At 43.5% G+C, this 25,714-nt stretch overlaps 1 protein-coding gene and 1 long non-coding RNA gene across 2 annotated transcripts in view; one reads left to right on the forward strand and one right to left on the reverse strand.

Annotated features, from left to right (window-relative positions):
* LAPTM4B (lysosomal protein transmembrane 4 beta) overlaps positions 1-25,570 on the forward strand; it is a 71,327-nt gene extending 45,757 nt beyond the window's left edge. The window contains exons 5-7 of the mRNA XM_026495675.4: positions 1,026-1,124; positions 5,116-5,211; positions 24,553-25,570. Coding sequence (XP_026351460.1) covers positions 1,026-1,124; positions 5,116-5,211; positions 24,553-24,630 — 273 coding nt within the window. The 3' untranslated portion in view covers positions 24,631-25,570. The remainder of the gene's footprint in view (positions 1-1,025; positions 1,125-5,115; positions 5,212-24,552) is intronic.
* Positions 3,041-12,681, reverse strand: LOC130542952 (uncharacterized). The gene is made up of 2 exons (XR_008957883.1): positions 12,510-12,681; positions 3,041-11,378 (listed from the first exon to the last, which is right to left on the reverse strand). It is a non-coding gene; the product is annotated as an uncharacterized LOC130542952 (long non-coding RNA).
* Positions 25,571-25,714: the final 144 nt, after the last annotated feature.

Consider the following 25,714-nt stretch of genomic DNA (forward strand, 5'->3'; position numbering starts at 1 on the left):
CACTGGGTGATGTTCACCATGGGGAGGAGGATTTTCTTTATATTCTCCTTTAACATTTGGAACCTCTTTGTTACGTCTCAGAATACTGCTAATGTGAAATGCAAACCCATGGTATTGATGATGAGGAAGAGGTAAGGGGGACTTGGCCCCTGGGGCTGCTGTTCTTGCACATTAGCCCAGGCCAGGGACGTGGAGGGCTTCCAGTGGCTGTGTGAGGTCTTCCAGGTGAAGTCCAGGCACTCCCAACCATAGGAGCCTGTTTCGATCTTCCTTAAAAAAATATTCTTTGACCTGGTAGTTAATCAATATGGTCAGATGGTAGGACTTGATCTTTTTTTTTTTTTAATGCTATAAATACCTACTAGCATAAAAGATTCTGCTCTTGGAGAAGTAGCATCAGCGAAAATGCTCTTTATAAATAAGACAGTATTTTAATAGGTTTTTCCTCCTTGTCCTGTGCAAGCCCTTTAGAATGGTCAACCATTTGCAGAAAATCTCAGGGTCACAGGTGGATAGAGAACTACTGACTTCTAACTTTGTACAGTCAGGGGGGCAGAGTTACATGTTCAGGCCTCACGAATCTTCCTCTGATTTTTCTTTTCATGAGTTAGTGCCTGAATTAGAAACACACCGGCCTTTCGCCACATACCGTTTGTCACTTTTTCATTAGAGGTGGGCTAGAAAGTTTGTAGTGGTTTTACATAATAACTATCTGCTTTAACTAATTGCTTTTTTTTTTTAATTTTTATTTATTTATTTAACAGAGATAGAGACAGCCAGTGAGAGAGGGAACACAGGCAGGGGGAGTGGGAGAGGAAGAAGCAGGCTTATAGCGGAGGAGCCTGATGTGGGGCTCGAACCCAGAACGCCGGGATCACGCCCTGAGCCAAAGGCAGATGCTTAACCGCTATGCCACCCAGTCGCCCCAACTAATTGCTTTTTAATAAGCACATCTGGTTAATGCCTAAGGAATATAATCTGGAATGATTAATGAAATTTGCTAATGAGGCACTTTTTATTTGCAGCCTCCTAATTTTCCCTACAGAGAAGATATCATGTCTGTGAATCCTACGTGTTTGGTCCTTATTATTCTTCTGTTTATCAGCATTATCTTGACTTTCAAGGTAAGCGTGAGGATTTTACTTACGAACTAAATATTGTTGTATTCATGAATACTAAGGAAGTAAGCAAACTTGTGTCGGTTCTTTATCTTGCTTTGGATTTATAAACTGCTGTTTGATTTCCTAACAATTCTGTTTCTTCTCTTACCTATATGAGAGAGAAACAGTAGCCACACTTCCACAGGCCAACCAGGGGCTATTCCAAAACACATTTGGAGGGGAGTACCTTAATGTTACACAGTAGGTAGTATGTCTTACGTACTGCAACAGCCATTACAACGTCTGTGTGCACATTCTTCTGCAGTTTGTTTTTAAAATGTAATACATTCGAACAGTGTTCTCTAACAATCGAGTATATGAATTGATCCATATTTAATAAATTACTTATTGTTGGACATCAAGACAGTTTCTGCTTTTTCACTTAATAGAGCTAAAGTTATGTTTTTTACTCTATCTTCTGTATACTTATGTATTTATTTCTTCAAGACACATTTCCTAAAATTAGAGGGTGTGCGTCATTGGCGGGCTTCTGATACGATGTCAGGTTGATCTCCCCCCAAATTAGGTGACGGACAGTCTGTGAGCACTGCTTGCCACCCGCTCAACAATTGAGTGCTGCCTCCTCTTTTTCATCTTTGTGAAGCTGATGATAAAAACATCACCATAGTTTGTGCTTGTGTGCTACTGAGAAGTAGAAAATTTCTAAATCGTTACTAGACTTCGAGCTTGTAATTCTTAACATCTTTCATTGTCTTCATTTTGGCATAAAATTACCCAATTCTTAAACAAGTCATGCCTCGATAAGCTTGAAAAAGCTGCATTTAGAGAGAATAGTCCTTTCAGGCAAGTAATATGATGAAGAAGAGTAAAAAAATGATTCGTGGGGAGTCGTGTGGGTCTGCATTTTCCCCATGAACTGAATGTGTTGATATTGCATGTGTTGTTTAGTGCTCGAGATTTGGGCAGATTTTGTACATGGATGTCAAGGCGTCCCACCTCTGAGTTCCACTCTTCCCACCCCAGCCTTCTGGGTGCATCGTCAGCCCCGAATATTGTCCCTTGCCACCCCCCCGGCAGAAGTTGCCTCCAACTCTTGAACCCGTACTCCTGGCAGTTTGTCTTTCAAAGGCAGGCTCTTCTTTAATTTCTGCCTGTTTTGGTCCCTTCCACACGCTTTCAATTTGTGTGGATATCCTATTCCAGATTTTATCATTTTTACCTGTAGGAAGATAAGTCTGACCAAGCTGCTTTCTGCCATTACCAGGAGCTCAGGAGCTAGAACTGCATTTTAACTTTGTAGGCATTTTCCTTCGTATTAGAAATGCTTTACCTTGAGTTGTTGAGTCAGATTTCGCTTCTCTCATGCTCTTCTGGCTGTGTGGCCAGAGCCTTGGTTTCTTCATTTAATAACCAGCAGTAATGGTTAAGAAAACACTCTGTGCGGTGACTGTGAGGTTTAAGTGTACTAATGGATGGTAAGATGCATCGATTCATTTTTTCAGCAAATATTTATTAAAGGTCTCCCATGTGCCAGGCCCTGCTCTAGGTACTAGGGTTTGTTCTTGAGTAAGAACAGTCTCTGCCCTGTGGGCTTTTATAAATTGCAAAACAATTATCATAATCATCTAATGAAAAGCGCCATACAAATCTATCTCCTAGCACTAAGCTGATACCTTGCATGTAGAGACTCGATGATTATTCATTTAAATAAATATGAGTCTATGTGTTGCGATTTCACATACCAGTTTCCCTGATTAGTGGCTCTCACGACCTAAATTCACAGTTACTGTCTAATAAAGTTTATTACCACACCGGTTGCCTAGGAGCCCAAACCAGGACATGTGTCCGTTTCCATCTGTCCCAAGACCACAAAGGGAACAATGCTTACCCCTAGCTCCACAAATAGATGATGGACACGGTTCATCACAGCATGTTTATTTGGGAAGCATACTAAACATTTAATTCCCTTGAAATTGAATAAGATGACAGAAATGTCAAGAAAGAAATAAGGTCATTGCGGTAAGTTACTGGGTTTTTAGAGGCAGTAGGCCGGAGGCTTTTCTCCTGTTGCAGTGTTGGGTGAGCGAATGCTGCTGTGCTGCCAGGGGCCTCGGGAATGCTGCCTGGGCTTGTGAACCCCTGCCCCCAGGTGCTTCCCCTCTGCTGTGTAACCCTCGCGTAGTAGATGTGTCCTTGCAGAGGTCTCACCCGGGCTCAAAGAGTAGCTACTGCTCCAATAATGGACGAGTACAGTTTCCTTACATACCACATAATGAATATGGCCAAACATTCTTTTTCATTTGTGTTGGAATTCTCAGAATGTCTAAGGCTTTTGTTTTCTCACAAAGAAACGATGGCGTTATTGAGTAAACTGAAGGTTTGAGTAAAATGAACACACTGTGTGCATTGTTAAAGGAAGACGCCCTTCCTGTCTCCCTCTCTCTCATTGCCCATACCTGGTTTCAGATCATTGCTGTCCACAAACATTTCATAAAGTAGCATTACATGTTTTCATCTTCACGTCATCCCCGAACATTTAAATATAAAAAATACTCACTGTCAGGTGCGAATGCAGCTTAAGACAGCAGTCTGCATATACGATGGAATATTCTGCCTCAGTCTGCCAAGAAATGTTGACAGGCACTCCTTCCGTCCTTCAGTGTCGTCTTTGTTGTAAAACAACTTTGTTGTGATAGAACTCACATACCATAAAATTCACCTATTTAATTTGGTGGTTTTTAGTATGTATTCAGGGAGTTGTGTGAACCCAGCTCTGTGGTTAAACAGCATAACTTGACATTTTTATCACTTGCCATTCACCCTCACCCTCAGCACCCCCAGATCCCCGACCCCTGACAGCTACTAATCTGCTTTCTGTCTCTGTAGATTTGCCTGTTCTGGACATTTCATATAAATAGAATGATACAGTATGTGGTCCTCTGTGACTGACTTCCTTTGACTTGGCGTATTTTCAAGGTTCATCCGTGTTGTAGCATGTATCAGGATTTCTTCCTTTGTTACGGCTGAATGATACTCCGCTGCATGAATAGACCACATTTTGTCTACCTGATTGTCATTTGATGGGCATCTGGGTTGCTTCTCCTCTCTGGCCATTATGAATAATGCTGCTGTGAAGATTCGTGTGCAGGAGTTTGTGTGGACACATGTTTTCATTTCTCTTGGGCATATACCGAGGAGTGGAATTGCTGGGTCATCTGGTCACTCCTTAACCTTTGGAGGAACCACCAGACTGTTCTCCAAAGCGGCTGCATCATTTCACATTCCCACCCGCAGCGTACAAGGGTTCCAATTTCTCTGCATCTTTTCATTTTTGTAAAGCTGGAAAGGGATTTTGAAGTCCTCTACTTCTAATCAAGTCCCAGTTGATTGTCCACACAAGCGAGTCGTAGTCTGCACGTCTCCCACAAACTCCTGCTTTCTTCCTGGCATGGCTTTATTCTGGACATTAGTTTTAATTATCTTCGTTGGATATTTCATTATGAAGATGGAAATGTTGTAGGGATTTTTATTGGCTATGAAGCAAATTTATATGCTGTGAATGTTTTTTAAAAAAAGTGCTTGAATATGATATGTTTAATCATATATAATCATGTAGAATAAACATTCCCAAGACAGAGTTAAAATGTAATGAGAAATGGGTTAATAAATTGATTGATCTGTGACATTGATTTGCGATTGCTCCTTCCAGCTGCCTTTTCTCAGAGATTCTCCTGCTCTCCCCAGTCCCCCCTGTCCCCTCCACCACCAACCTACCTTTGGGGGGCAGGTGTGTGATAGCATAAGCTACAGCAGCACCCTTTGCCAGAAAGTTCTCTACCCAACATTTGTAAAGACTTCTTGATTCAGTAGAGTTACTATGTGCACTCTCAAGTTAGTAATAAAAGTTCTGTAATACGGTTTTCTCGGGGGGGGGGGACTTAAAATTGTCTGAAATTTGGAAACGAAACACCTAATAATCACTGCTCACTTACAGGGTTACTTGATCAGCTGTGTGTGGAACTGCTACCGATACATCAATGGCAGGAACTCCTCTGATGTCCTGGTTTACGTTACCAGCAATGACACTACGGTAGGTGTGAAGTCATTTAAAGTGGAGATCTCCACGCATCTACTATATGACAGCTTCTAGATGTTTCTAGTGTGTTTGCTATATTTTTAGCATTGTTGAAACAGACTTATGAGCTGCTTGGTCATCAAAAGATCCGTAGTAGAATGAAATGTGTTTTATTTTCCTTATAGGATATTAAAATGTAGATAGCTCATTTATTTAAATTTATTTAAATAAGCTCTGGCTTATTTTTAGAAATATTGCAGATGGGTAATATATGTACTTTCCCCATGTTTATGCATCTTAAAATTGAATTATTAAGCCACGGTATAAAACTCTAGACGTTAGTTCTGCTTAGTATGACTGCTCTCTCACTTGACCTGTGAATTGAAACCTAGAAATGTGATTGCAGAGCTGGAGAAATGAGAATGGCAGAGGTTGCTATGTTTTTAAATCTTTTTCTGCTCCTCGTTGTTCATACTTAAAATTTTTAAACCTGTTTAATACGAGTATGGGAAAACATGTCTTTACTGGAAGAGTCCTCAAAATCATTTGTCCTTCATGTAAATTATCTTAAATTGCCTGGCTCATAGGGAAAGTATAAGTCCTCTAGGTATTAACCTCTGTAAGGTTATGTCTCCATCGTCTTTGTATCCAGCACGGTGCCTGACATGGTGCTTAGAACAAGTAGGTGCTCAGGAAGTGGTTAATACAAAGGTTGGTGATGGAGGACATGAACCTGTGGGATGGGTCGTAACGGGTAGGATTGGAGGCGATAGAACGGACAGGACAACATGGAAGGGTCAGTACAAAGGGCATGTTAAGTCTAAACCAGAACAGAGTTTTCTATTTTGTTTTGTTTTTTAAATTGTGGTGACTTACTCTGTGACCTTACCGAAATAATTTAACCTGTCCCTGACTTGACTTCCCTGTGTATAAAATGGAAATAAAACAATTTCATACCTTACATTAAATATATAGGTAGCCGCTGATATACTGAGAACTATGTGGAATTTCTGAGAGAAAGCATGTTGTACATGAATAGTTCTCCTTAGTGTCCACCAAACATTTGTTGAGTTGACTCACACATGTTTGAGCGATGGTTTAAGAAGAGCTTCGGCCACAGTCAGGTGCACAAAACCCAGTGTAGCAGATGCTGCAGTGGCCCTTTGTTTTGGGGGGGGGGGGTGTCTGCCGAATCCGGTGCCCTGATGACAGTAAACACATGTTCTCCTCGACCCTTTAAAGAATTCCTCTTGGTCAGTAAGTCTTTTTACAGAAATAGCTGTTGATAATAATCATAATTTTGATACAATTACTGGCTTACAGAATTTTTTCCTTCTCTGAGTTTCTGGGTATTTAGTTACCTATAAGTTTGTTTCTTTCTGCCTTTCCTTTTTTTTTCTGTTTAAAGATTTTATTTATTTATTCATGAGAGACAGAGAGATAGGCAGAGGCAGAGGGAGAAGCAGGCTCCCTGTAGAGCAGGGAGCTCCCTGCGGGACTCGATCCCAGGACCCCAGGGTCATGACCTGAGCTGAAGGTAGATGCTTAACCGACTGAGCCACCCAGGCACCCTTCTTTCTGCCTTATCTTAAAGAAGAAATCCCAGAGTACATTTATTGTCCTGAAGTAATGAAAAATCTAAGCAAAGTTTGAGGTTTTGAGTTTGAGGAACCACTAAAGTTGCTAAACAAGCGAGATGCGTCAGAACGTCATCCTGAGTATCACGATGTGTGGGACTTACAGAACCGTGAGAAGCATCTCAGAGAAGGTGATGCCCGTGGTGCACGCGTCTGTGTGACCACTGCCGGTGGTGGTTTTCAGGGCTTTCTGAAGGGTTGTGTGTATTTTTAACAGAAGCGAGGTGGGAGGGCTGAAATGGTACATGCTGTATAGATACACCTTCAAATCCAAGGATATTCTGAAATTTGTAGAGATTGGGGTGCTTAGAGAATTTAAGCACCACAAGTAAGTCCCTAAAATGCATCCAGGTTGCTTTTTCGAGGAAGCTTTTATTTTCCCCCTTTGAAAGATTCAGAATTAGACATGGAGTAACAGGTAGGTTTTATTTAGGCTAACATAAACTCAAAATAGTTAACTTTTCAACTGGACGTCCCCAGCTCTTAGAATAATAGACCTCTTTCTTCAGAAAAGGATCCAGCTTGGAGGTGGTTTGGAGTAAGTAGGATTTGGGACCCCAGACTGGTGCCAACTGCCCTGGGTTCCTGGTGTATAGACAGAGGGGCTGGGACGTTGTTTGGTAGTGGTTATTGGTCTTTACCTTTTCGGTCATGCTGTACCAACTTGACATTTTGAAGACAGAAAACTTGAGTTGCTGATAACATTTCTGCTGTCTCAAAAGTTCCCAGTGAACCTTTCTTTTTCTGTGTGTGTGTGTGTTTTAAAGAAGGGTATTCCTGGGAAAGAGAGATTATTTCTCATAACTGGGTTGCGTTGATAATCTACTCCAAAATGTAGGGTTAGATCACCACCTGAGTCTCAGCTCTTCGACAGTATTTTTAAAGATTTTTTTTTTTTATGGGGCGCCTGGGTGGCGCAGTCCTTAAGCGTCTGCCTTCAGCTCAGGGCGTGGTCCCAGCGTTCTGGGATCGGGCCCCGCATCAGGCTCCTCTGCTGGGAGCCTGCTTCTTCCTCTCCCACTCCCCCTGCTTGTGTTCCCTCTCTCTCTGGCTGTCTCTCTTTCTGTCAAATAAATAAAATCTTTAAAAAAAAATAAAGATTAAAAAAAATAATAATAATGGTATTGTGCTTATTCTCTAAAGAGTCCTTATTATACCTAACAAAATAGTTCTTTGTTTTTCTAGTGGTTTATTTGAAACGGGAACTTTGGGTCAATCTGTATTTTAAGACTCTTAATTTTTTGTTAAACTAGTTTGTCCTACAGACTAGGTTTGTCTGACTGCTTGCCTGTAATGTAGTCCTCAGTATTCCTGGTAGATTAGCACTTAGATCTGGAGGCTTCCCGTATTCATATCCACCCCCCCTTTTTTTGCAATATTACTTTATAATTGATCATTTATTCTTCCATCAGGAGTCAGATAACGTCTGGTTGATTCTGCCTTTTTGGACTGTGAGCAACCATTCATATCTAACGCCTGGATACAGTGGTCCGTTAGCGGTTGCAGTGTGATGACACATGATCAGTCCTTGTTCACTTACTAGCTGGACTGTTTGTATAAAGAGAAACGTTCCCTCATACGCGATTTGCTTACCCAGTGGTACTTGTGACCTGGGTATGTATGTGTGTGTGTGTGTGTGTGTGTGTGTGTGTGTGTATGTGTATATATATATATATATATACACTTGGTTTTGTTATTTATCAGTTGTCAGAATGCTGAGTTAGTCCGACATTCTCTAGTGGTGACCAGTGAAGGTTTTTCTGTTTGCTTGTTTGTATTTATGTAATAACTGCACTCATGAAAAGAGGCCTATTAGGAGAAGAGCTGGGGGTCCAATTGAAAAGTAAACCATCTTGATACATTTTATCAGTAAGCCGAAAGAAATCTTTAACTTACTATTCTATACCCTTTTGAGACTTTCAAAGAGAAAAAATAAAAGCGTTCTCTAAAAAGCAGGTACACTGTAGTTAATATCCTTATTGATGCTCAAATTGTGCCATCTGTGGCCAGTAGGAGCCTCTGCAGGTGGGCCCCCAAGTCTTTTGACAGAACCATGGCTTCCTTGCTGTCTGGTTGACAGGATGCTGAAAGCTTATCTTGTCCGTTTGTAATCCCAGACCTGGAATCAGCCATTTCTTGAAGGAGCACTGCTTCCTGTAGGTGGAGACCATAATCTGGATTTCCAGGGCTGGAGAACATACTTCTTTTTAAGCAGGGCTCCGCATGTTTGAAGACTGTTTTGGCTAGAATGAAAGGAGTTAATGCTAGCATTCCAACTTTAAAACTCTAAATATACCAAAGCTTCAGTCTGAGACCCTGAGTGGGTGTTGGAATGATCTAGTTCTGTCATTTTCTCTGGTCTCCGTAGCTATATTAAGATCCTTGTAGCATGTAATAATGTGTGCTTCTCTTTGTCTGTGTCTGATTGGGAATCCACACTGACATAATAACATGTTGCCTTTCACTTCCTATCAAGTATGAGGCCAGATGGCTTTTCTCCCAGGCTGGATAGTCTCAGGGTGACCTCTGTGGACGCATCCTCTGGGGGCTCTTGTTGGTAGAAAATAGATGTTCTTTTTTTTCCCCTTCGTCTTCTTCTCTAAAAGCAACACATGTTATTAGCCGGGTATGTAGTTTCTCAAATACTACTGAGACGGAGGATAGATGAGTTATCAGGTACTGGAATCATTCCTCTCCCTCCAGTTTCCCATCCAAACCACAGCAAAACCTTTGAAAGAAAGGCTTAAGACAGAGGGGTCACAAACTTCCGTGAGTTTATAATGCCCTAGGGTCTTTGGTATTTTTTTTTCATGGTGCCTGTAAGTCAAGAGAAATACCTAAGTGTCCATTGCATGAAGTAGTCAGGTCCAAACAACTTCAGAGTAGAAGTGAGTGTAATATCTGCCAGTTGGTGCTGTGTTTTCCTTGAAATTTAAAAAATCCCACAGTGCCCCTTGGAGTCCCCGAGTCCCACCGCAGGGTACCCTAAGGAGATGCATCCTTCCTTTGTAGGACGTTTTTTGTAGAAATCACACCCTGGATAAATATTATGTAATACTCCATTCTTTCCCCTACCTCCATCCAAATTTGGCCTTAAGACGAAAAATGTATTAAATACTAAACATGTAGATTATAGAAACAGATTTCCTTCACATTAAAATTGATGCAAATTGAGATTTTAAACTATTTTAATCTGTGCAGCCTTGTCTTGCTAATACTAGTGAAGATTTGACTCATAGTAATACCCAGTATTGACTTAAACCCCAGAGTAGGGAGCCCGATTCCTTTGGAATTGGAGCACTCTAAAAGCAGGGAGATTAGTATTTAGGGAAAACGTGTCTGAAATTCTGATTCCAGATAAAAGAATCATTGACTTGAGTAATGCAGGAAAATTCCTATTCAGGAATAAATAGGAGAATTTTAAACTTCATAGAGCCTGTTGTGCCGTGTCATTTGTGGGTGCTAATCCAGATTAACAGTATATACAGGTTTACTATGTTGACTTCAGAAAGTATTTGCTGTGTGGCACCTTGCTTTGAGTCTGACTGCTTGAAGAATACAGTTAAAGTCAGTGAGCGGCGGCAGGGTGGCTCAGTCGGTTAAGTGTCTGCCTTTACCCCAGGTCATGATCCCAGGGTGCTGGAATCCAGCCCCTGAGCCCACATCAGGGCTCCCTGCTCAGTAGTGAGTCTGCTTCTCCCTCTCTGCCCCTGCCCCTCCCCCCCATTGTGCACACACGCGGGGCGCTCTCTCTCTCTTTCTCAGATAAGTAAATAAAATCTTAAAAAAAAAAAAAAGAAAAGAAAAAAGCCAGTGACCCAGTGGAAGCCAGATTATCTCCCCAGGCATTTCCCTCTGAGGGACTTGAGATTAACAAAAGGCTGACCTTGGGCTGTCAGAAAAGCCACAAAACAAATTCCTGGTTGGCTGAGGGGAATTGGGGGTGGGGTGGGATTTAGTAGTGATCCCAACGACTTTCAGAATTTATGCATAAAAAATTGTTTTTCCCCCTCCTGTTGCTTTTAAAAATCGGGTGGTTCATTTCTTCCTAGGTATAGGTTGGCTATGGTTAGAAACAAGTTCTTGACTAGGTAACATGAGTCCCTTTAAACCCCCCTCTCCCCCACTGTAGAGAGTGGTAGAGGGAAGGGAATAAACTCATTGCCAGCAGGAGAGATTTTTAGTTAGACTTCTGAAGAAGGTTCTTTGTGCTGGAGAAGCTAGCCTGATGCCAAGATGAATGGACAGGCTTCATCTTGCAGATTCTTGAGGAAAAGTCATTATTTTCTGAAACAGTTTAAGGAGGGCTTCCCCCAAAAGACGTTATTAGGCTGGCTCTCAAGCTCTCTTCGAATCCTGGCCATTTTGGATTCATTATACATACTTCACAAACAACACATCCCTTTCATCACTCCTCTGCCTGTAGCAACCAGAGGGTCCAGAAGCAGTGAGGGGTGGGGGAAAGATTTCGTAAGAAGAAGACTTCTAGAGAGTTTGAAACCGTGGCGGGTGGTTTAGGCTGTAAAGCTTCTGGCCTGCCGTGTACTGGAATACAAAAAGGGGGATCTTATTTGTAACATCTCAATGGTAGATGTCCTTTTGCCATGTAACTTAATAGTTTGTATGATCTCCCTAAGCTTCCCCCCCTTTTTCGTTTTAAAAGGCCAAGACAAATGGGAGAGGTTGATGGAAATTTGGTAATATCTCAGATAAGCAGAGAGAGCTGTTAGAAATCTCCAGCGTGAAGGTTCCTGTGACGATGGAGAGGTTCAAGGTCTGATGAGTTGAGGGAGTGAGGAAGAGGGGAAGGATTTGAGAGAGCTGGAGGAGGTAGAAATGAAGGTTGGTCATTGAGGGGATGTGGCATGAGATGATTCTCAAGGCTATCTCTTGTGTGTGACTGTACTTGAACCATAAAACCACTTACCTGAGGGTAGGACAAGACCTTGGAAGTGACGTGGTCCAGCCACCTTTCGGTGCGCTGTCTCCATGACTCTTCCCACAAATGCCATGGACGTGAGGGCTGGGTAGTTGGAGGGATGCTCTGCTCTCTGCGTCTGCGATCCCTCCCCCCACTCCGCCCCCGCCCCGTGGCTTCGTAGGGTGGCTTTTCCCCAAACACTCGAGGAGCAGTCACCATCTGCCAGGCTCTGGGGCGGGTGCTTCGTGTGTATGCGCTCACTTCATGTCACAAGAGCCCCTGAAGTAGGTTCTCCTCATCCCTGCGTACAGGAGAGGAAATGGAGGCACCCTGCGGGTCACCTCCAGGATGATAGGGCTTGCGAGTGGCCGGAGGGGCACTGTGCCCTGAGTGGCCTGGCTCCCGTCTGTTCTTACTCCCCAGCTTCCCCCGAGACTGTCGTCTCTTGAGACTGCAGCCAGGACCATGGGTTCTCACTGCCAGTGCCTGGCGTGGACCTGACTGCAAGGGAAGTCACAAACTTCAGAAGCAGGGGGACTTTTAAATTTTGCTTGCTTAGTTTTGCTTTTTCGCATAGTGGAAGGGATGGGAGGGTGACAGAGAAGAGACGGAAGAAAAGCAAAGGTTAAAAGGAGTCTCCGTAACAGCGAGGCAGCTGCCTTCTTGGGGTTGTGCTGAGCAGTCCCAGGTCTGTAACTCAGCCCCTCCCATCTCCCTGCTGCGTCCTGCGTGCCCGCGGCGGCACATGTACTCACCCACCCGTCCTAGTGGAACAGGATCGTGCCTGAGATTTCCTCCTGGAAGCTTTCACCTGCCTTCACGTCGGTTCCACGGTTCAAGCTGACAGTACGTGACGTTAACTCCACTCACACTTCTTCCTTCTGTTAGTCAAATACAGCATTTTTAAAAATATCCCCATCTGCTAGAAATTACCTCTGACCCATATAACTTTTCAGTTATTTGATCCAGCGAGCATCTGGAATTGTCCAATCAGCACATAGATATTTGAAACCTAAAAGTTCTGGAAGAACATTTCAAATAAACACAGTTTTCCTTGTAACCTTGGATAAGAGGATATTAATCAATTGCTTAATTGTAACCCTCCTAGAATAATAGCAAGCAAGAGCAATTTATAGTGGTTTTGCAGTGATTTGAGGTTACAGTTACTCTCTGTTTTCATTGTATTTTACATTAAAACACATACAGAAGTTGACTGACTTATTGTCCACAATAGAGTCCATATTGATTTTTACTCTAGGAACAAAGGAGACATTGGATTTTATTTCTTAACTTACTTTAAGAAAAGTTTCTGGGTGTATATCTTAATGAAGCAATAAAAATAATGTATAAGATGTTCGTGCAACATCGTTTTTAACAGCAAAAGTATCCAAGCTCATTGTCTCATAATTGAGGACTGGTTTGGTTAAATAAGGGTATATCCCCTTGATGAACTCTCCTTATTGTCATACAAATTATTAGGAACAATGTAATAACAGAAGAAAGGCTTGTGATGTTTTAAAAGCAGAATGTGGAAGTTTGTATTGCAGTTACAGCTAGGAAAAAGTGAAGCTTGTAGGCACAAATTAGATCGTAATAGAAAATTAAACACTGATTCGTTGGATGCTGGAAATCAAAGCAGGAGGTATTTCTCCTTTTCCATTGATGCAAGGGAAGGAAGGGAGTATACAGGGGAAGGGGGAAACGGGTAAAATGGGAAGCTGAGATGTGAGGTAGTGAGCAGTTCCTGCAGCTGCCTTGGCAGCCTCTGGAGGGAATGGTGTGGAATCCTTAAGGAGGTGGCGTCCAGGCTCGGGGGACCCAGAGGAAGCAGCTGGGCAGCCTTGCAGAGGGTTACCGTGGTGATAGCATGCGATAGCATGCCGGCCATTCCTTCCATCTCCTCTGTAGGTAAATGAGATAATTTTATTTTACATAAAAGTATAGGCTTTCAAAGATGTATTTATCTAAACATCAGATGTGTAAGTGCTCAGAACCATTTTGGCGTTCAGTGTGAGCTGCTCTATTATTTTGGTATTTCCAGACCAAATACCTCACTAGTGAGAATTTTTTACCTAATTTGAAATATTTGAATTATGAGTTCTATATTATGAGTATAATCTATAAAAGAATTTGAGCTTCTTTGCTGAGAATTAAGAGAAATAATGACTTCCTCCTATAATATCAACTAAGTACAATTTTGACTTCCTCCTATAATATCAACTAAGTATAATTTATAATCATTTTGCAGTGAATTGAGGATAAAATCATCTATCTTGCTTTTGGAAGTAATTCCTTTGGCGAACAGTGCTCAGGGGGGATTTCTTACTAGACCCTCCCAAAATCTGCTTACATTGTCCTCATCTCCTGGTACGTTGGATTCATTGGATACAAGATGCCATCCGTTGTAAATCGCACCATTATTTTAGGTACTCCTGGTTGTAAGATGCTGTCGATTACAAGGCAGAGCCTAAATTCAGATGCTAAAATGTACAAAACTGTGTACCTTAGAATTTAAAGAATGTGATTATGTGTATGTCTTTGTTTACTTAATTATATTATAGGTGAGAATATTTAAAAAGTTTGAAAATAGTTAATCTGGATTCCTTAAAGATAGCCCAGACTTTCTGTTCGTGATAACCCTATCCCAAGTGCCCAGATGGTTATTTCAGTTACTTGTGAAGATTCCTAAGTCCGCTATCTCCCCTTTCCTGTTGGGCGTGAGTAAAGGCAGCTCATCGGAATAGGCAAATGTGGTGTGACCAATTTAAGACAAGCATTTAATTTAACTGCTGCCTGTTTTAAACAAGATACATTGTGGGCTGTTAGGGGTGTAACAAATGGTGAAGAAGAGAAAATTTTGACTTCTTGCGAATAATTTAAGTGGACCTTTGGAAGAGTTCCCTAAGTGCCTCTGAATGCTGAGATTGTTTTGAGGCTGTGTAATTTCACATCTGACATTAGCCTGTTTCCAAGGGCCAAATTCAGGGTAATGCTTTTCCGTAGAACCGGCAAAGGCGAACTTTCTCTCTGAAGAGCCAGAGAGTAAATATTTTAGGCTTTGTGAGCCATATGGTGTCTGTCATAACGATTCAGCCCTGCTGTTGTAGTGTGAAACCAGCTGTAGATAATCCATACATGAGTAAGTATGGCTGTGTTCCCATCGAACTTTATTTATGGATGCTGAAATTTGAATATTATATAATTTTCACATATCACAAAGCATTTTTCTTTTAAACCATTAAAAAATGTTAAGAACCGTCCTTAGGTTGCAGGCCACACGAAAAACAGGTGGCAGGCCAGAGCTGGCCCGCAGAGTTCCCAGACCTCTGCCTTAGCAGAAATTTAAGCCAAGTTTTCTAGGCATTTGTAGGGCAAGTATTTGAACCATCCTGAGGAATTTAATAGTCCCGGTTTTTGGCCTTAAGAGGTCTCTGAGTTGAGCTTTCCCCTCCTGCAAGTCGGTTGGCAAAGAGCCCCCCCTAATCCTTTGGCTCTTTTAAAGGATATCCTTTTCCTGAGAAAGTTTTAGTTCTCCCATGTTTGTGATTTTGCCTATAGATTTAAATCAAGCTTCTATTTATCAAACTATAGTACAAAATCAATAAAAGAATAATTTGCTTGCAAAACAGTCACTAAAGCCTTGAAAAATAGAAACTAAAGCCATTATATGCAGTGTTAGCCACTGTCTTTTTACAAAGATGTATTCCGTGAAGGCTTGTTCAAGTTGACTGTCAGAAGAGAGTAATACACACCTTCCTCTCTCTCTCCTTCCCACTCTGTTCCTTTCTTTCTGTATCCATGTGTCCGTGTATCCATTCATATGTGAAATAAAAACTTTATAACCCAATTAATTTCCATTTTGCCTTATTTCTGGGTCATTTTAACACTTGCAGTATGTCCCACACCACAAGCCTTCTCATCCTGCCATAAATGCGTAGGATAAAGTGATTTGTTGAGCCTCCGTACGTGCCATGTACTATCTAATAAGCACATTGCTTGGGTTTATTTATTTCGCTAACCTTGTAAGAGAGAGACAGTTATGGGCACTGTTTACAGATGGAGAAAAGTAAGGGTTTAAGAGATGAGTGGCCAGCCCAAGACCTTGGAGCCGGGATTGGTAGACCCAGATGGTCTGCTCCACAGCCCACGCTCTCAGCCACTACCCCAGCGGGTGCCAGGCTTCTTGACACGGTGGCAAACGGGAGAAAAACAGTGTGTGTGTGGCATGGTCTTGTGACTGGACACTGGTTGAGAAGGTCCGCACTTCCTGCGGAAAAGAAACTCTGTTTATCAGCCGTCTCCACTAGCAGATAAGCCCTCTGCGGGTTCGGGCCTCGTACGTTTCGGGTAGTGTGGTATCCTCAGTGCCTGGCACACAGCAGGACCAATGCTCATGGATGAAATGAACCGAGTATTTAATAAATCATCCGTCTTGCTCTCTTTTTTATCTCCCTCAGAGGAAATCGCTTAGGTTATGCGAAGCAGATCAGCTCCATGCCCGCACCCCCAGCCGCCCAGCGGTCATCGCCGAGAGAGCACACTGCAGGGCTCACTCCGTGTCTTCCTTATCTGCTGCTTCCCGTCGATCCTAGAGAGTGGTAGCAATAGCCATCTCGTCACCTTGGCCAGTGACTTGGGAGTCGTCTTTAAACTTGTTACCATGAGTCTCTTAGATCAGTCTTTTCAGTTCTGCTTTCTCTTCATTTTTTTTTTTCTCTCTGTTGCTGCCAGGTTGATCTAAATCATAAAACTGATTTGTCAACCCCTTATTTAAAAGTCTAGGGGGTTCTGCCAGTTCTTACTGCAACATTTCTCAACAGTGAGGTCACTCCACTTTGCTATGTGATAGCTATTTGTGACTTGTGGGGTAATATTTAAAATCTAAGTTTGCCAATGGTTTGATTTTCCCCCCTTTCAATAAATAGGAACAGATTTAGGACTCCCCCTACAATAACATCAGTCTCAGCTGCTTGAGTTTGAATATTTTCTTGAAATGAGAGGAGGGAGTGGAATTAAAACTTGGTCCTGCCAACTCTATCTTACTTGTGAGGCAGCTTTGAGGGACTGTTACGGATGTGTTGTCAACAGTTGCTGTTCTCATGAGCGGCCATGCTTTCAGGAATACCAAGCCCCTTGCTTCCCACCCCGTACCTCACCAAAGGAGACAAGACAAGAAAAAGAAGTCTTTATTCACAGTGGTATTTTCTATAGTTTTTCAAGTTTTGTGGGTAGAGAAGGGCTGTTATTTTGTAAAAAACAATCTTTGTGTGCCCACTGAGGTCTCTTACGTGTGACCTTACCAAAGCTCCCAGTGCCCTCTCCCCAACCTCCCCGAGTGGTGAGGACCAGTGGTTTCTGTGGAAGAAGGCCCACTTTCCTGTCATTGCTTACAAGACCAGCTGGGGGGGGGGGGGACCCCACAAGACCAGCTGGGATCATGCCTTTTGTTCCCAGCTCATCTCTGTAATCCCACCTCACACACTCAGCTCTCTGGATGGCAGACTACCTACACCTTTACCTGTGTGCCTTGACCTTTCGTGACATACAGCTTGCATGTGCCTTTCCCCGCTCCGGTCACGAGCGATGCTAGGCTGACCCAGGCACCCTGCTCCAGATGATAGCCTATTACCTTCCTCTCTGCTTCTTAGCCCAGCTGGCCTCCAAGAGGAGCCCGGATGTACGTGGGTAAGGAGTGAGTACACGGGTATTGCTGTTTCCACCAAACCTTACTTTGGATTTTAGAATTACAGCTATATGCCCACACCTCTCACGGTAAAAATGGCATCCATTTTTCATGGACAAGGAGTGGCCTTTGTCACCATTCGGTTACTTTTGTTTAGATTTGGTGGAAGAGGAGATAAGAGGTCGGGATGGCAAATCCTGTTGTAGGGGGAGATGGATGTACTGTCCACTCCTAGCTTCTGAGATAAAAGGAATTTTAAACTGGCTGTTTCCAAAGGAGTTTCTCGCCACAACCTTAGAGCTGTCCTTCCATAGTCAAGAACAGGAACATCTTCAGGATTCTTGAGAGAGGGTCCGTGTCAGATAGGTTGTTAGCTCAGTGACCTTCCCTTAGGGGCCTTTATCTGGTCCTTTGTTTGCTTCAACAAGTAGGGCCCAGAGCAGCTTCAGTTTAGCCTCTCTCACGTTCTGCCACCACCAGAGATGAGAAAGGAAAAGAACTTCTTTTCTAACCCAGGTAAATAAATGTGTAAATAGAGGGCTGACTGGTGTCACTTTCTTGAGGAGAGCATGTAGCTGAACTAGTTCGATTAAATAAAACCGTTTTTTAAATTTTTATTATTTATTTATTTATTTATTTAGATTTTATTTATTTATTTGACAGAGAGACAGCCAGCGAGAGAGGGAACACAGCAGGGGAGTGGGAGAGGAAGAAGCAGGCTCCCAGTGGAGGAGCCCGATGTGGGACTCGATCCCGGAACGCCGTGATCATGCCCTGAGCTGAAGGCAGACGCTTAACGACTGCGCTACCCAGGCGCCCCAATACCGTTTTTTGAAAAGATTTTATTTATTTGAGAGAGAGAGAGAGAGAGAGCTTGAGAAAGAGCATGAGCAGGGGGAGGGGTAAAGGGAGAGAGAGAAGCAGAAGCCTGACACGGGGCTTGATCCCAGGACCCTGAGATCATGACCTGAACCGAAGGCAGACGCTTAACTGACTGAGCCACCCAGGTGCCCCTAAAATAATACTGTTTTAATTATCTTGCTGTAGTTGGGGGGCTGCCACCATTCGTTGAGCACCCAAGTGCTAAGCCTGTACGCCACATTAGGTCTGTTAACTCCCTTAAGTCCTTACAACACCACTGGGAAGGGATCCTGTCAGGGTCTTCATTTCATAGGTAATGCAAACTGCAGTTCAGGTAGATTCAGTAACGGAGGACCCCAGGGATCATAGATCACAGAGAGAGAATTTGAACCCAGGTCTGATTTCAGATCCTGTGTTTGTCCACCACCATATTGCCTCTAGAATTTGATCGTGGCCACATGTCGACTAAGTGATAGAACTCACAGTTGAACACCCCCTCTGCTTAAGAACCAGTTCTGAGAAAGGGATACAGAGGTGTGAGACTCTTGCCTTCCACAAACTTTTTGGAGAGGAGAAAGGTAAATGTATATGAGACAGTTAATAGTACAAGATAATCTATAATTTGATAAATTACGTAAGTGCTTCAGGAAAGTGATTTTCTGTCTTTGAGTTCAGTGGGCTGAATTATAATTACTGCCATTTCTGGTGTTATTCTTATGACTTCATATATCTACGAGGAATCTGAAAATATATCATCATAGTGTGTTTACTTCAAGAACTTGCTGTACTGTAATTGCGTGGCAGGGTTATGTGGAAGAGTGTCATCGAGGCTGGAGTATTTCAGATCTCCATATTAGAATTGAATTCAGCTTGAGCCTTGGGTTGTTTGGGTTTATATGGAGCAACATAAGAAAGAAAAGCATTCTAGGGGAGAAAAATCACGAGGAGTCAGATTGGTAATGCTCGTGCTGTGCCAGGGAGTCCTGGGAGCAGATCGGTAGGGTAGGGTCAGATACTGGGCTGCTGTTGACCTGGGCGTGAACAGCACAAAGAGTGTGGTATTAAATGAGGGACTTGTCCATTTTCCCATTGCACGTGTGTGTTTCCTGGGGGGTCCTCCAGGGGGTAGTTCAGTTCTCGTTTTCACTAGAGATGGTGCCTGGGCTGCTCTGCCTTATGTTTTAATGTGGAGGTCAGGGCTCACAGGACTGGAGAAGAGTCTCAGGCAGGGGTGGGGCCGGTCCTGATCACCGTCTCCATGAGAGCATATTTCACCTGAGATAATAAGTTCCGCCAGCACGCTATTCCCTGGTTGCTTTGTTCAGTGTCTGTACCGCATGGGGTCCAGGTCCTACCACCCTTTTTTGCTTTGAGAGTCGCAAACCTGGCAAGTCAGACTATCTACCAGGCGCCTGCAGAAGCTCCTATCAAGCCTACAACTTGGCTGCCAGCCAGCAAGGCCAAAGAAGGACGCGGCCCTCAGCCTGCCCCCCATCCTCAGGTTGAAAGTCGCCCCTCGATGACGGACGTCCTCTTCCCTTCAGCACTGCCGTGATTACCCTTTCACATTTTAAATGTGATCTGTGTTGTTAACACAGCATTCCATGTGCTAAAGCTCATGGCACTGAAAGCCTGATTTCTTAATTGTCGGGCCCGTCTCTAGCCCCAGCAGTAAGCCCTGCTGACTCCTTTTCCTGTTTCTTCTAGTGTCTGCCTCTCTATTTTAAAAATAATGTCTTAACTCGCTGTTTGATGATCTATGCCAGACCTCTTTTCACCTCTTGTTGAATAGGATTTAACCCTTGGACACCTGGGTGGCTCGGCCAGTTGGGCATCTGCCTTTGGCTCCGGTCGTGATCCTGGGATCGAGCCCCGCATTGGGCTCCCTGCTCAGTGGGGAGCCTGCTTCTCCCTCTCCCTCTCCCTCTGCCCTTCCCCCTGCTCCTGCTCACTCTCAAATAAGATCTTTTGAAAAGGGGGGGATTTAACTCTCATCCCCCTCCTCATGTTCCCTGCTTCCCTTGTGCTCCTCATATCATACCGGATTTTCTGGTGCCGTCATCAGTCAGTATTTACTTTTGACAAGGCACATACTCGGGTATTGTTCAGTGCAGAGCTCTGTGATACACTTTCTCTTGTATGGTGTTTGATTTTCCCAGCAAACATTTGCCTTGCTTTCTCAGCTGCCAAGTTTTTTATTTGTTACCTAAGTCCCCATCCTTTCTGTGTGGCTGTTAGATCTGTTAATCACCTACTAATATTTTCCAAGTGTTTTACTCTATAGGTCGTCGTCGGTTCTCTTTCTTTCCTAGGGTAGGGACGAGGTGCCACACAGCCGTCATCCTGGTCACTGGTTTCATTTTAATGTACCTCGCCTGTTAGGATGCGGGGGCCAGCAAGCAATTTACCTCATGCCTCTTACCCCAGGTTTGGACCCCCAAATGTCCAGGGATGGTTCTTTGAGAATCTGATGAAAACTCTGAACACACTTCCCAGGAAAATGATTGCACAAACACAAAATTTGGCATGCCATTTTGTGAATGTCTGAAGACATTTATGTAACTTACATGTAATACTTTGAGGGATGTAATCTTAGCAGCTATAGAGTTTCAAAGAAGCTTTTAGTGCCTTCGCTCTAATAGTATAAGTCCAACTCTAACCGTAGTACCCAAAAAATCTCCTATTTTTACCAATAAATAGTTCTTTTCTCTTGAGCATTTTATCATTTCTTAGTATTTGATGGAATGAATTCAGTTCCCAGATTTTAATCACTTATGGATGTATGGCCAGCTGGAATCACTTCTCTTACATTTTGCAACCTTTGATGTTAATTTATTTCTCCCTCCGACCGTTCTCTATGTTGATGTAGCTAGGAAAATGAAGTGTGCTCTGGTAACACCCTGAGTGTTTGTTGCGTTGAATTGAAATGATGGAGGAGCTGCCTTCCCACAAGCACACTGTAACCTAGCAGGATAACTCCCAATTAGAGAGACGGTACAGACAGATTCTAATCTTCCTAACGAATAGCTGTCTTCTGGGGTCACTGGCAAGAGCGATTTTTCCATCTGCAAGGAAGAAAGTTACACTATCACACAGTCACTCTGTTAAGCTCCTATTAAGACAGACTCCAAGGGACTGTGCTTAGATTAGAAGTTCACTGGATTGACTATTGCTTGCAGTAAAGTGGTCTGTGGCTGAGGTTTGCAATGTGTCTGTGTTCGCCTACTCATTGAGTAGCTGCCATTTACCAGGCACTGACTTTAGTGTGAAGTCGGGTATGACCTATAGTCTTAGCCCTCAGAGATGATTTCTTAGCCATTCACTGTGAATAACTAAATTTTGAAAACTGAAAGATGGAGTTTAACTAAATGCCAACTTCTGAAAATGTCAAAATAATCGGCTTTGAACTGGTTTTGTTCTGTGGCATCTTAACTGGCATGTTCTATCTTAATTGACCCTACAGTTGTTTTCTCAGATTTCCAGGTACTTCATTGATGTTAGTAGAAAAGGACAGTGGGAAGTGTTTTTAGTCAGTATTGACGGACTGTAATAGAAATAGTATGGCCCGTATGTTACCAACCCTTCCTTGAAATTGTCAATAATATTAACATCATTTAAATTAAAAAAAGATGACCTTGTCCCTTCAGAATGTAAAACTTTGATTCCCTTTGGATGACTTTCAGTGAAAAGAGCGTGAGGTACCGTGTGAAGACTGTTCTTCAGTCAGCATTTAGTATGTGGTGGTGAGGAAGTGAGACAGGCGAGGCTGTCACAAGCCCTAGCGAAGGAACAGACTCGTCACCAGGCATCTTGACTTTGGATAAAGGGTCCAAGGCCATAGCATATTTGAGACGAAAGGCCAATATTGGGTTGTTAAAATACCAGTGTAAAGTGAAACTTTAAGACATGTTTGAAGGGGCGCCTGGGTGACTCAGTTAAGCATCTGCCTGCAGCTCTGGTCCCAAGGTCGAGCCCTGCGTTGGGCTCCCTGCTCAGCGTGGAGCCTGCTGCTTCCCCTGCTTCTGCTCGCTCTCTCTCTCTCTCTCCCTCTTTCTCTCTCTCTAATAAATAAATAAAATATTTTAAAAAATAAACAAGTTTGAAGATAAATTACAAGAAACTGTGACTAACTACCTAACAATGTGAAAGCAAGTCTATTTTGACAAACAGAAGGCAAAGTTACAGTCCTTTTTTTTCTTTTTAAAAAAATGTGTTTAATCTTCTGTGCGCATTTTGCAGACTCTGAGTGTTGTATTTTGCTCAGGAAAGAGAGTAAATTGGATGCAGTGGCTGATTTCACTCCCTTTTAAGTAGCTCCGCTGTGTTTTCGGACAATCTCTTCAAGGATAATGGTAGATACGAATCTGTTAATTGTTTAATGAGGCTGAGGAGCATAATGCTGAAGCTCAGTCATGCAAAATTTAATATTTCTAATGTCGATCACAGCTGCTGCCGCTGGTTATAAGTTACTGTATCTAATGTGCACACACGCACACGCACGCACGCACGCACCGGTGTGCAGATGCAGGGAGGGGAGCTGTGGCTTTGTTGTAGAGAATACGCTTTTCTCACCAGTCACGCTGAGACCCTCGTGGCCATGCTGCTGCCAGATACTGGGTTAAGTGCCTTTGGGTGGAAGCTCTGACCCTTGCCCTTCTTTCATTGGGGTCCCAGCAGGTGCTCTTCCTTCAGGCTTCCCTCCCTTTGCCTGTGTGCTTACCTGTCTAACTGCAGCGCGTCCTCTTCTCTCTGGGCCTGATCCCTCTTCCCGAGACGCCTAAAGTCATTTTCCCTGTGTCTTCTTCTTTCATATCTTGTTCACACCCATGCGTTGGTCATGCCCGATTTTACGGGTTTCCCCTCCAGTCCTCTGTTAATTATTCTTTATGAAGCCGCCTCTGTTCAAATGACTGGGTGATTTCTGTCTCCTCGTTGGACCCTAGCCAGTGTCGACGTCCTCTGCCTAGAATGCCAGGCTGCACCTGCCCATCTGAGGCACCATACAGACTCTGCCAGGGCCAGCCCCGGCGATGCCTCACTCTCTCAGTCCACCGACATCAGAGTTCCTGCTGTCGAATGGGCACTGGGTCCAACTCCAGGGTTAAGTAAGACCGGGCTTCTGCCCAACAGGAGCTCCAAGCCTGGGAGGAGAGAAGAATAGGTCGTCAAGTGTGTTGAATTAGAGAGGTAGGAGTGTGTGTGTGTCTGTAGTATTGTTGGGGGAATAGGGTATGACAAAAACTTAAAACAGAAAACTTAAAAAGAAAATTTTAGTTTTGTGCCTCTGGAAGCTAAAAGGATAAATAAATATAAATGCAAGAAATTGACAAATACTTACCTTCAGTGTAAATGATGCCCATAATTTTGTTTTGTTCTTTTCCATTTGTGAATGTTCTTTCTCTTTCCACAAAGCGCTTGAGGTGGTAAGGTTTTAGTTCATCTCATCTCTGAATTCCTAAGGGCAGGGACTGTCCTTTATCTTAATTACCTTGTACCCATAATGCCTGTCTTCTAGTAGGTGCATAATAAATTGTAGCTGACTGAAGAAAGGCTAATTATACTGAGTTCATATTCCCTGGTTTATTTTTTTACTCCAAAGTCAGTCCATGTTTTCTAATGTTCAGCAGTTCATGAACCATCCCAAGCACTTGGTTTTGCCCTTGGCATGTGAATAGGAAGGTTGTCAATCAACTCGAGTTCTCGTTCTCATTTGTTCCTCTTCAGCCATCTACAGACAGTATCAGCCATCTTGGGTGTGTCAAGCAGGGCTGAGTACTTTGTGACCTCTCATTCTCTGGGATCCCTATGTTACAGGTATAGAAATTGAGGTTAAGTAAGTTACTCAAGGATACACTGAGAAAATGTGGCCGATTCACCATGAGTGGTTCCCATGGTCAGTCAGGTGCCCGCCTCGTTCGTGTGCACATGTAGACGTCACCGAGAAGCCTTCTTTCCTCTTGAGAGACAGTCTCCTCCTTCCTAGTCCTAGAGACACAGCCCTGAGGCCCTCCAGGCACCTTGACAGCCAGGAACATGTGAGCAGGGTTTGGGAAACCTGGAAAAGGCCAAAAGTCTCTTCCCATTTTCCCCTTCAAGAATAAGGCCCATCGAAGTGTAGCCGCTTGCTGTCGAGTTGAGATTTGGCACGGGTGATGGCCGACGTTTCATTGCATGCAAGTTCCATCGAAGTGGAAGCTCGGGGGGATGGGTGTGCACCTTCACACACTGACCCTCGCCTGCTCTGTTCTCCTCAGGTGCTGTTACCCCCGTACGATGATGCCGCCGTGAACGGCGCTGCTAAGGAGCCGCCACCCCCTTACGTGTCTGCCTGAGCCTGCGAGTGGGCTGGAACTGAGAACAGCAGCTTGATTTCCAGACGTCAGAGCAGTAGTCTTTCTTTTCACTTCTGGGATGAGCTCTTGGAGCTTATTTGTTGCTGAAATGCTCCAGTTTTAAAATGTAGATGTTAAGTTGAAACCCTCTTTAGTTTTAAGCATTCGCTTCGGCTAGAGCACGGTGATAGACTCGCTGTAGAATTCTCTGTGTGGGGGTGGGGCGCAGTGGGCTTCCCTTGTCTTCCCTGGGGTCCCCTAGGCATTGAAACTTCCCAGCCATTTAGATGAGCCCGGCGTCAGAGAAGTCTGGTTTTGTCCCTGCTGGGCCTCAGAGTCGGGGAATTAATCACACTTTGTCCCTCTGTTCCTTCTTACCTCTTTTGAAAGTATAAAATAAAATCAAAATTAGACACTGCTTTTCTTAAGCCGTTCCAGTGTTTGAACAAACCCTTCAAACCTTACAGAGCAGGAATGTCAGTTGTGTGGTCATTGCTCTAATGAAGGAAACAGGAGTCCATATCTATATAAATAAAACAAGAATTTCCTTAAGATTCTTTATGACTTAAATTCAATGACAGTTTGTATTTGCTGTTCAAGGATTTTGTCCATGGGTGAAACTGAAACCCTTCAACAATCCCAGGCAGTGACTGCGACCACTCTCCGATGGCTGCCCTTGGATGCCCCGTGTCTGGGGTCATGGGGGGGGGGGTCCTCACCTGTGTTACAGGGGTGGCAAGGATGTGTTTAGTACCGCATGGTATCCGGTGCTCCCTTCCTCCCGGTTTCCCATGCCCACCCAGGACGTTTTTCACTAAGGATTTGCCTAACAGTGTGAGAAAAGGTTTTCTTCTTCTCTGCCTGCAAGGTACATCCTACTATGTTGAAATTCCGAGTATGCCCAGTCATCTGTTCAAAAATAAAACGGTCTTCAGGAAAATGAGGTGGAGTGCTTTTCTTGTGGAATGCTCTTATCTCGACTCCCTGAATTTCAAGGAACTTTTACATATTCATGTGTTCAGAAGTCACAGCTCCCCTGTTTGTGCATTCTTGAGTGTGCTGTAAATGGAGGCTTTGCAATTAA

This window comes from Ursus arctos, unplaced genomic scaffold (assembly GCF_023065955.2).
Source record: "Ursus arctos isolate Adak ecotype North America unplaced genomic scaffold, UrsArc2.0 scaffold_6, whole genome shotgun sequence".
In the NCBI taxonomy this organism is placed as follows: Eukaryota; Metazoa; Chordata; class Mammalia; order Carnivora; family Ursidae; genus Ursus; species Ursus arctos.